Below are 12,502 nucleotides of genomic sequence, written 5' to 3'. Positions count from 1 at the left end.
CCACCAAGGAGCAGTCAGCCTCCTAGGTCCAGAGTGAGGTTTGGAAAGGTGCATACTGTCCCCCCACTTCAGTACACTGACCACAGCTGTACTGAAAACCAAGAACCACAGTTTATCTAAAATGTACACACTGCGCCCACTAAACCGATCTCTAAAATCTAATTTAACAATCTATGGAGAATCATTTGTTTAAGAAACGTCTCTTCAACAAATAATACACTTACCAACAACTTCCAGATTTATTCTTTAAATGCTATTTTTGTAAAGTGAATAACAATACCTGAGAGGAACGAGGTGGGGAAATGGTGTCATGCCATCCATAGAATGACCGTAAGATATAGATTTCTAATTGGTGCCACAAAAGGTTCCTGACATCAGTTGCTGTCAATTCTGACTCACGGCAACCTCATGTGTGTCAGAGTAGAACTCTGCTCCACAGACTGTGATCTTTTGGAAGTAGATCACCAGGCCTTTCTTCCAAGGCACCTCTGGGTGGGCTTAACTACCAACCTTTCAGTTAGGAGCTAAGCGCATAACCATTTGTGCCACCCAGGGACTCCTGATTCCTGACTAAAAAAACCCAAACTCATTACCACTGAGTCGATTCCAGTGTATTACGGAGCAGAATCACTGGGTTTTCCTGGCTGTGATCTTTAAAAAAGCAGATCACCAGGCCTTTCTTTTGCAGTGCTGTTGAGTGGGTTCGAACCGACAATTTTCTGGTTAGCAGCTGAGCACAAACTGTTTGCACCACCCAGAGATTTTGGGTCCTCACGTACAAAACTAAAGTACTAGTTTAAAGGAGAAATGAAAGATTACTAAATGACAGCTATGGCATCAGCACAGATATATTAATATCCCAAAACACATGAATTATTAACATTTGAGTCTTCATTAATGTTTTATGTAGCCTCCTTCCTCCTCCTCTGTCTCCCAGCTGTTCCCCTTACCCCAAGCAGCAACCACAAAACTAGCTGATGCTCCTTACTCCTCATTTATAAACCACATTAGATTTTCTTTAGAACCAAACATTGTGGATGGAGTAAAAAAGAGACAAACATCACAGGATTTTGGAAGGCTCTTTAATAGCAAGCGTATGGTAATTACATCATTGGATGAGATCCTCACTCTCAGGAGGGAGGAGGGCGCAGATGTGGACAGGGTTCAGTACAGGATTTACACTGTTTAAAGCATCTAACAAAGGGCAATAGTTTTTGGCAACCCATTTCACAGTTTTGTAATTTACAAGAGATTTCTCCGAAAGGAAATATAAAGGCAAAGAAAGCACAGACACCCTACATGAAACAGTTCTTGCCTAAAAAAAGCTGCTCCGTGCTTTTGCGTCTCATGTAGATGGCTGAATCTTGCTCCCATCCACAAAAGAAGGCTGGATCACCAAGAATTTCAGATTTCCCCTAGAACTGAAGATTTACTTTCTCTAAAAAGCTGACATCTGTACACAGTACTGCTCTCATCTTTACCTGCCTAGATATCAGAGGGTACTTAGTAAAAACTAATCTTTAATAAGGCAAAGCAAAACAAACAAAAAAAACCAGGAAAATGTATTTTTACAAAGAACAGACTGTAGGCTTTCTCTGCGGTACCAAATACCTCTAATATGTTTTTAAGCAAATTAAAAGTTTATTTTTACGTGGCCTGACAAAGCTTTAACTGCCTGTGCCTGTTCAGCTTAACAGTGCTTAAATGGGGTACTGAGCATGAAATGCTCATAGGCCCTCTACTTTTGTAACCTGAATTTAAATAAAAATATAAAGGACAACATGTTATTTAACAGTTCGCCCAATGAGCATAAGCTATAGATATTTTCCCCTGGACACCATATTGCCATGGACACCACATGCTACTGGCATCCTGGCAAGGTGTAGAACTATTCTGTATAAAATCTATAAGACTTCAGCTTTTCATGTCATATCTGGTATCATAAGACCAAGGTAAGTGATTGGGTCTTTATGAAAGAGAATTGTTTTATTTTATTTTTAATTTAGGCTTCTCTGGTAATCTGAAGAATAAGCCATCAGCAATGGCCGCTCTTTGGAGTCACCACTCACTATAGGGAGGAGGGATCTGTGAACCACTTTTTACATTGTGCTCTTCCTACAACCCTGAAGCAAGCTGGAATAGGCGGGCTCTGCCCCTGCCTCGCTGGCCACTGGGTTATTCCTGACCCATGGCCTCCTTGGCAGCTGCCAGTGAGACCAAGACCCGAGTTTGGCTCATGTTCTACCTGCCAGATGATTGGACCGTCTCTTGGATCTATTAAAACTCAAAAAAAAAAAAAAAAAAAAACCGTTGCCATTGAGTTGATTCCAACACATACCGTGTCTACAGGACACAGTAGGACTGCCCTGTAGGGTTTCCAAAGAAAAATGCCTCATGGATATGAACTGCCAACCTTTTGGTTAGCAGCCATAGCTCTTAACCACTACGCCACCAGGGTTTCCTTGGATCTATTAGCACTTCGTAAAGACAGGCTTCTCTGGCTGACAGCTTGTTTAATGGAAGAAAAAAAAACTCCACCATATCTGCAGAATACCTGCTGTCTCCTTGGCTGGGGGGCACTTTCAAAGTCACAAGGCCATCACCAACACAAGACCTTGCTTCTCAACATCTAGTCATCCCTCTGAGGAAAGCAGGCCTCTAGCAAGACGGCCATGGAAAGTTTTTCTGCACATTACATGAGAATTTGGTCTCAGCTGGTCTTTCCAAGTCAGAAGCTAACTTTGCCATCTCCCTTACTCACCTCCACCCAGCCCAAATGAAGTCCTGGCTCTTCCTGGTCTGCCTCTCAGGCCAGGGTACATAAGAGTTGTTCCTTCCACAGTTCCCACCTTGTGGATTTTATGTGCAAGGCAGCTTCCTAGGATATAAAGTCTGATGGCACCCTGGTATCACAGCTCCCCTGGGTCCATACGCTTTGTGCTCTTATGAAACAAACAATATTCAGAGATGGAATTGTGCTAGAGAATGGTTTCTGTGTAGATGTGAAAAACGACAGGAACTATCAAAGGAGAGAGGTTTTCACTTACATCCACTAGAAACTTAACTCTGGCACCAGGGCACAAGGAGAATCCCTAAATGAGACTTTTCAAGTACTAGTTGTGGTGAAAGAAAAAAAAAAATACTATGTGCTCCATGGGCCCAGGAGACATGAATGGACGCCTCAGTATAACTGAATCCATGGTGGAGACAGGTATTGCATGGGGGGGCGGTGGGGGGGGGGTGGCGTGGATCATAGCTTACTCTCTGATTCCCAAAGTCAGCTTGCTCTGATTATTAGGCAGAGGGAAGTAATCAGGTAACCATAGAGAAATGTCACCATGACCCAAACCCAGGACCAAGATTTTGTAACATTACCTTGAACATGGTTGCACAGCTGGCCCACAGTGATTAACAATTAACCAATCAATCATCGCTCCCTCTCCCTCATTCTCTCTCTCTCTCTCACACACACACTCATTTACTCTCTTTAACTCTCACTTCTGTTTACTGGATGACATGGCAAAAAAATGAAAGTGCTCATCTTTCACTCGCTTCCAGCTATTCTTCCTATAAAACCTTTCTTTTCAGTTATGTTAAACTTAGACCACGTCCAAAGCCCCAATCTGTCAGGGCATAAAAGAAACCTGTCTTCCATAGGCAGGGCATGTACAATTGGACAAGGACATTTTCTATAAGCTTTATCTTACCCTCCATCCAGCTAAGGAACAAAATTTCACCAGCCCCACAGGATCGAGCACGAGAGCACATGGACCCTAACACACCAACAGAAACACGTTTTAAGGTAGCTGTCGTGTGGCTGGGACCCTAAGGAAAGCATGTTGGCAAGGTTCAATTGTCTCCCCTTTTCATTCCCCTAAAAGTTTCCTTGATTGTTGCTCTTTACACACACACATATTATAAGGCAGTTAGAGAAGCATAGTGTTAAGCTAGAAGGGCAGATACCCCTTGATTCACAGGGTAGTTGAGTGACTTGCCCAAGGTCACGCAGTCATTGGCAGAGTCAGGACTAGAACCCAGGTCTCTCTCCTAACTGCCAGTTCAATACTCCTTCCACAACACCATGCCACCTCCCAGGGAGTATGTTTATAGATTTGTGGAAGGTCAGGAACCTGTCTAGCCATGGAACCGTTTCCATGACAAAAATCACAGGTTGCCTGACCTCTCTGACCAGGTGAAGCTTCATCCCATCCAGGACGCATGACTCTGTTAGAACACCCACAGTTTGGGAGGGAGTGTGTGTGTGTGAGTGTAGGAGTGTGTGTGTCTGTAAATGTGTGTGAGAGATTATGTGTGAACAGTGAGTAAATGCGAGGTATGAGTGTGAATGTATGTGTGAGTGAATATGTGTGTACGAGTACGTGGGGTGTGTGTATGTGAATTTGTGTGTGTGAGTGTATGTGGTGTGTGCGGTATGAGAGTAAGTGTGAGCGTGCAGTGGGAGCACTGGGAGGGATATGCACACAATAAGAGAAAAAGCACGTTTTAGAGGGAACAATCTGGATTTGCTAATGCCTTTTGGGGTTTTGCCATGAAAGTAAATAACATACAGCGGTTTTATCCCTTACCCCTGGGGCGGAACAAAGACCAGAATTCTTATCAGCCCACTGATGGCTGACTCTCTCTCAGCTTGGATTTTTATAAACAGAGAGCACTAACCTAATAATACAGAAATGTATTTGGTCAAAGTCTAAACACTTTTTTGATAAAATACATTTTATATTAACGTCCACTCCATTTTCAAACATATGTAAATTTAAATTTTAAGCCTCTCTATATAAAATTCCAGTTCACCTTCAAATGGAGCAAGCTAGTTAAGTTTCTTGATTTCAGTCGCAGGAGTCCCTCTTACAGCCTATTGTGTTTACACGGAGGTGACCACACCTGGGCGATATCTACAGAATTTACAGCTCACAACTGTTTCAGCTCCTGAAGAGAGCCAGTTAAAACACAGCCAAGGCAGCCAAGCGGAATACGCTCGCCCCACTGGATGAAACACTAAGTTTTGTTTTGTTAATAGGCTACACTGAAAGACATTCATTTCACTTGAAATCAACCTTTAATACGTTTTCTCACGAAAAGAACAAACGTGGGTAGTGAAGCACGGGTGGAAACCACTGTATTACTTTACCCGATGACTTAAAACCGCGGACACTGTTTTACCACGAGCAGCTGCACTCCTCACAGCACCAATCAATTAAAACAGAAAACAGTGAGACAATCAGGTTTACACTGACATGCCTGGAAGATATACAAGGCTCCTGTTCGCTCTACACCCTCTGCTTTTCACCCCCCCCCTTAACTCAAAACTGACAATCTAACAGGCATGTGTGTGTGCATGTTAACGCACTCCCACCCCAGATGCTAGGCAAGAGTTGGACAAAAGGCATTCTGCATCCTACGTTATTAGGACCAGAGATGGGAAGGCGTCCAAGAAAATGAACGTTTCAAATAATTCCATTTTAGCATAGAATTTCCCCGGTAAGAATCTGATGGCCAGATGACAACAGCAGTGTTTCCTGTTATTACAGCAGGTGTTTCTGTGAGTTGTCCAATTTTGATTAAAACTTTTCCTTTTAACCAAGCTAACCTACGATAAAGGATTCCTACTTTTGTATCGCTTTAAAACTTTACAGAAATTAGGTTCTTTGAAGAACTTGATTACAAATTTTTAATAAATTATACAATGGGATTTTTTTTTTGTAAAGAATAAAAGTTGAAGAAAGGCTTCCATCATATATATTTTTTTAAATTATCCTGGTTTATCTTCCTATTAAATTTATCTATGGCTTCAAAATTTAAGTGGCACTTGGATTTTGGAAGCTTTCATGATTTCACAAGTTGCCATCTCGTTATAAAGAAAATAAAAGTTTCACTTCATATGACGGATGGTTTATAAATATATCTAAGAAATAATTTGTCTTTCACCCCATTTTCCATGATTAGACTTTTAAAACAGCTTTGGACTTAGCACATTTTGAAAGAACTGAACACATAGGTAATGTTTACACTTAACCACAAACCAGTTGCTACATTTCCAGGTAATTTAGCAATTTAGGCAGAACGCTTGTTTGAACAAGGGCTTCTCCGCCTCTCTAACCCTCTTAATCCAAAACGAAGTGATTATCCTCCTCTGTCCTGGTATTTGCACTTGTGCAGTTTAACGACTAGATACTAAAACTCATGCTTTATAAGCAAAACCTTTCACTTATGGACACTGAAAAGGTACCTCAAAAGTGCAGACTGCCACTTCTCTTCTGCCACGCTTCCCCTCAGGAGGGTCACCTGTGAGGACTCGAAACATATCCTTGGTACACTCAGAGTTCTCTACATTCAGGTCAGCGAAGGTGAATTCTCCAGCATAAACTCGAGAGGGAAGAGTCAGCCACAAAATGGACTCTAAATTTAAAATGGCAAAGGCTACCGAGACAACTCCATAGAAACCCCACTGAAGCAGGAGTGAAATTCAGGTCACTTGTGAGCAAAGCTCATCACAGATATTTTGTGGTCATCAAAAAGGTATTTCATTTTAATTTGGATGCCAGGAGTCAGACATCCTGTTTTGAAGCGCTAACGCAAAATGCTAACCCGGAGCACACGACCCCACCTAGGGCACCACCGGGCTTACTCTTCTCAGGTACAAGCCCTCGGAGGTTTACTGCTGACTGACCCCCATCTGGGGGTGGTCCGCCTCTGGCTCCTCTTCTTCCACGTCTGCGTTGTACTCTTCAAATGCATCGTCATCCGCATCCGGAAGCCCCAGTAACTACAGGGGAGAAAACCAGAATCAGCCGTGAGTGCCAGATGGACCACGAGCAGGAAGACGACCAAGGGTACCTGATCCAAATTAAACAGGACTTAACACAACAGCTAAGGATTTCCCACTTGAGTCAAGTACCTACAATGGTTTTTATACTCTGGTTTGACAGAACTGTCAATCTTTTCAAAGGATCAGGGTCCAAAGGAGCCTGGAGATCCTCTATTTTTAAGAATCAGAACATGGAACCACATACAACATATGAACAATCTTAAAGTCGTCCAAAAAGTAATTCCACACACTCCTGGGATGTTAGCAGTAGTACAGCTGAACACTGCTGTCTCAATCAAAAGATCTGAAATCTATTCCCTACTATATTTTCCCCCTAAAAATACACGATGCCATTATTTATAACACACTTATAGAAATGTGGAAACTACTAAAATGTTCAACAAGAAAATTGGTTAAATAAATTTAGGTGCATAAGTCAGATGGAATCTTATATATCCACTTAAAATAGCATTTTACAATAATTTAATGATATAAATATACACTCATAAGAGTAAAGAGGGCACGATGAAATTGCATTTTCATTACCATACAGTTTTTCTAAAATATTTACACATACATGCATAGAAAAAAAGACTTCGATGAGATACATCCCAAATTTAAGAGTTCTTTTTTAGACACTGATGTAACGGGGAATTTTTTTTTTCTTTTTGTATTATCCAAATATTCTACAAGTATCGTGAGAGAAATTCACAATCAATTCGCAATAAACACTACTTTTTAAAGGACTGACTGATCTCTGGTTAGAAGTGGCACGCCATTTGCTGAGTCTGATCAGTAAGAGCAACATGAAGCCACGGCCTTCAGGGTTCCTGGTCCTTGTCAGTGACAACAGGCTCCATCTACAGCACCATGATGAGATCTACAGTCTGCATGCGGCCAAAGAGCTTTCTCACGTGGTGGCCCCTTGGTTGGCCACTTTCAGGTGACTTCACTAAATGGCCCCAATGACCCAAACACTAACTACATTAAAAAAAAAAAAATTTTTTTTTTTTTTTTTTTACTGCATTAAATAAGACAGACCTGTTTACTCTGCAGTGCCTTTCTGGTCCCCTGCTGCCCCCTTCCTCCCCCTCCCTCCCACCTGCTTAAATGAGGAAAAGTTAAGCAGAATCTCTCATCAAAGTAATGCCTTTACTTTGAAGTTCTTGAACCACAACTCTTCTAGGTCTTACAGAGTCCTATGAGCACACTCAGGCGAAAGTCACCTGCTAAGCATTACTGGTCACATTGTGCATGTGGCCTGCCAGGGTGGATGCGGCTGGCTGCAGACACGTGCTGTCCCTTAGAGCTCCGTGTGCTGCAGCTGTCTCAAAGAGGGCACTGTTCGCCTGGAGGGAGGGACAGGAAGAGCATATTACAGCTTGTATGGACACCCATTTAGTGTGTGCGCGCGGGAGGAGGGAGAAGCCCCTTTCTCCTACTACTGTCTCCCTTCCAGGTTGTGGGAGATGGAATAAAAGAAGAACTTTGCCTCTAAAGAGAGGGAGGATGGGTGATCACAATGAACATGATTAATATTCTGGTGTTCAGTTTTTATTTGAGGAGCTGCTCATGACACAGAAAGATGAGAAGTGTCAAATGAGCAGTAACATTTAAATACCTGGTAAGATATAAATGGAGTCTTTTTTGGGTGCTGTACACAGTTAATGCACTTGGCTGCTAACCAAAAAGTTGGAGGTTCAGGTCCACTCAGGTGGCTCGGAAGAATGGTGTGGTGATCTCCTTCCCCAAACTAGCTACTACAAACCTTCTAGGGCACAGTTCTACTCTGACACACATGAGGTTGCCATGAGTCAGAATCAACTTGATGGCAGCTCTTTTTTTCTAAAAGATATATATACATATATATACCCACACATGCGCGCACACACACACATACATATATATATATATAGTTGCCACCACCAGGAACTTAAAAAATCACCTAAACTCCAGAAGACAATGCATTAATTCAACAACAGACGTAACTGCTCATTGCACTGAAGGAATACCCCTAAAAGGGGAATGACCAGAGGGTGTGCTCTCACTTAACAAGTCTGACTGGTAATGGCTGCCTGAAACCCTGGGTTCAGGGGGATTCTGAGGCTCAGTGGGAAAGGTCATGGTCAATTAGCTATGTCTACAATGGGTAAAGAGGAGGCAACTCAGGCATGCATCTACATGTGCCATCCTTGTCCTAGAGAGATGTGCCATAGATTCTTCTTCACAATATACTTACGTGATTCACACTGACCCAAACCAAAGGTAGCATTTAACACCCTCCCTCTCAGCTTTGGGTAGCTTAAAGAAGGGGATCCTGCCAGCCAAGCCTAAGAAAGCTACCCTCCATCCCCTCCTTTTTCTAGTTCCCTACCTTACCTTACACTGGCATCCAAAACACCTTGCTAAAGGTCCTACAGCATCAATCACATGGGAGCCTTCCCTTTGGCGGGAAGTATTTTGTCTATTTCAAGAGCTTCTCTCCCCTTTCCTTTCAGAAGCGGTAAAAAGAGAAGTAGTTCTCTATAGTCTTCCAGACTCGAGGGTACCTGAGTACAGGGTCTGCAAAATCACTGAGAGGCTGTGTGGAAATGGTACTGGATCTGAAGCCAGGCAGCCAGGGCTCTAGTTAGTTTGGGGACCTTTGTCAAGCCACCACCTTTGCAGAGCCTCAGCATCCTCATCTGTAAAGTGGGAACCATGACACCTGTTTTACCTCACACAGGAACTACAGAGAATAAAGAAGAAAATGAACGTGGCCATGGTCTGCAAACTGCAGAGTCTTCTATCAGTGTATTTAGTTATTTTATCTTGCTTCTCAGACGTAAGTCAGTTTTAAAGCGAAGCACTCAGCTGCTAACTGAAAGGATTGCGGTTCGAACCCACCCAGCAGCTCTTCAAGAGGAAGCCCTGGCGAATTGCTCCCTTAAAGACTGAAGCCTAGAAAACCCCAGGGGGCAGTTCTACTCTGTCACATGGGTGGCTATGAGTAGAAATCAACTGGGCACCTAACAACAGTTCAATTATTCAAGAGGAATTACTGCTGCGTTAGTAGGTGCCTCTGGTTCCTGATTCTCCTCCTCTCTTCTGCTTACTGTGCTTTTGGACCCCTCTGTTAATTAGTACTGCAGGAAGTGAGAAGAGGTGAAACTCCATTCTCTCACTCTCCTAATTTGATTTATTAGTCCGTTTAACCAAGCAATTTTGTCTTATTTCAGGATTTAATAATAGTAGTTAACATTCATTAGCTTATCATTTGCTGGGCACTGTCTTAAGCAGCTTTGTACATATTAACTCTTCAGTTCTCAAAAAACCCTATGGGGTAAGGCATTATTATGATTACCATTTTACAGGTAAGGTCTAGAGAGATCAAGTACATTGCCCAGAGCTACTCATTAAACAGTAGAGCCAGGATTCAAACCCAGGCCATCTGCTACGCAGGAAATTCCTTTCTAACTCTCAATGCTATTCCTATTAGTTGCAGGTTTCACCGTTTTCGACTGGATAGTGCACCTTTTAATAAATATGTAATTGCTAGTGTCTACATTTATGAATATGTATGATTTGGAAACGTGTAAGAGATCAAAGCACTAGAGTTGGAATTTGCCTGTAATTTCAAAGGACATCATGACATGTAATAATCTAGTGTCATCACTTCTCTCCCCACTCCCATCTATGGTGGGCAAATCCACATTTAACTTCTGGATCTAAATTTGCAACACTCAGGAAGGGGTATCAGTCACAGGAGTAAAAACAGACTGGTTCGAATCCTGGAGTCCTTGCTTTTATTGCACCTACACATTCTTACATGGAAAAGGAGACAGTCTAAAAAAATCTGAACCAAACCAAAACCAAACCCATTGCCGTCGAGTTAATTCTAACTCATAGCGACCCTACAGGACAGGATAGAACTGCCCCGTAGGGTTTCCAAAGAGTGCCTCGTGGATTTGAACTGCTGACCTTTTGGTTAGCAACCAAGCTCTTAACCACTGCTCCACCAGGGTTTCCAAAAAATCTGAACAGCCTGGTATATTTAAGTGATTCCCGATAATTACAATCATTGGTTCCTATTTTGATAACTTTTTTTCAGCTGACTGGAAAGAAAAATGCATATGCTCACTCTAGACAAAGGCTTGGGATTTGCCATGTCTTGCTGGCCACCAAGACTCCTTTGCAGAATCTGTGATCACATAAGAACTGCTGGGCCCGCTTGTCCTAACAAGGCTGCACTGGGAAGTTAGAGCTGCCAACCCTTGAAAATTAAGGTTTTCAGACCAAGAGAGTATCAGTTTTCTGAAGGACCAAATCAATGTCTTCTTTAGTATCTGCTGTTTCTGAAGGTGGCGCTCACTGGGCCCAGTGGGCTAGATGCCTTTATAAAAACAGAGGAGGAGGTATCTATGCCCTGGAGGAGCTCAATCAGTTATGGCTTGGGGTGTCCAGCAAGCACCCTGTGGCTTCAGAGGCCCCTGGAAGCTCTTTTCAGAGAATTCCTTGAAACAGCCCCTCTCCCACTTTACCTAAAATGCAGATTTGGACTCGATGGGTCTTGGGTGGGCCCTGAGATTCTGCATTTCTAACAAGCCCCAGGTGATGGTGGTATTGCTGGCCTGTGGACCATACTCGTAGTGAGATTCTAAAGCATTTGGGGGATTTGACACTATTTATTTTAATTTATTTATGATGCTGGTGGTACCAAGAAACCCATGAAAGGGATCTTGGTCAGTCTGTCTTTTTGACAGAAAGATGGATCTAAGACTCAAATACAATTTACTGCTAAATTGGGGCTAAGAGTAGTAGGGCCTCTCTTTTAGGGACTATTTTACTTTCTAAAAAGATAAGGGTTTGAATGTTCACAACATGAGTAAAAAACAAAAGCAATGATAAATTATCAACATTCAGTGTCTTTTATTAACACCCACGTTGGTGCATGGGAATCCCTGAGTGGTGCAAACAGTTAACGCGCTCAGCTGCTAACCAAAAGGTTGGAGGTTTGAGTCCACCTAAAGGGGCCTTGGAAGAAAGTCTGGCAATCTATTTCCAAAAAATCAGCCACCAAAAACCCTGCGGATCACAGTCCTATTCTGACACACACGGAGTCCTTGTGAGTCGTAGTCGACTCAACGGCAACCAGTAACTGATATGTACATTATCTTGGCTTATCGGACATTCTGACCCACTGAGGTGGCTTCCCACAGGTGGGTTCTTCCCCTTCTTCCAGGCTCTTGGTAAGGCTACAAGAGCAGAAGCAAGAAATGTTCTTTTTCTGTGCCACAAAGGGTTTTCCTGTGGGGGTTACTTCCTGGCACTCCAGCCATCAGTGGCAGACCAAAAATATCAATCTTGCTCATACTGGTGAGCTACAATTAGGCAAATTTTTCTGGCAGAACTGTCTCTGGTTCTTAAAGGAAGAAATGTAGAATCACATAACCAGCAACCCCAGGGAGGGGGCCAGGATCAACCAAAGTGAAACTACAGAGAAATCACGGGCTCTAACTCCAGGTTGGGCCATCAAGGAAACGTCAACCCAAACGGCAAACAAAACTGTAAAATCAACAGGTGCCTCGTGACCCTCATGCTAGCAAAGGGGAGAAGAGTAATTCTAGGAAAACAAGAATTCCCTCTTATGTTTACAAAACCCTGAGAGAATCGGAACGGGCAAAGTTAAGGTTTAGC

At 42.7% G+C, this 12,502-nt stretch overlaps 1 protein-coding gene across 1 annotated transcript in view; it reads right to left on the bottom strand.

The window, feature by feature from the left end:
• Positions 1-1,014: 1,014 nt before the first annotated feature.
• MTURN (maturin, neural progenitor differentiation regulator homolog) overlaps positions 1,015-12,502 on the bottom strand; it is a 29,380-nt gene continuing 17,892 nt past the window's right edge. Inside the window, exon 3 of the mRNA XM_049894053.1 lies at positions 1,015-6,784. Within this exon, the coding sequence (XP_049750010.1) occupies positions 6,674-6,784 (111 nt within the window). The 3' untranslated portion in view covers positions 1,015-6,673. The remainder of the gene's footprint in view (positions 6,785-12,502) is intronic.

Source organism: Elephas maximus, chromosome 8 (assembly GCF_024166365.1).
Source record: "Elephas maximus indicus isolate mEleMax1 chromosome 8, mEleMax1 primary haplotype, whole genome shotgun sequence".
NCBI classification, from domain to species: domain Eukaryota; kingdom Metazoa; phylum Chordata; class Mammalia; order Proboscidea; family Elephantidae; genus Elephas; species Elephas maximus.
This window is presented reverse-complemented; position numbering and strand designations above follow the sequence as displayed.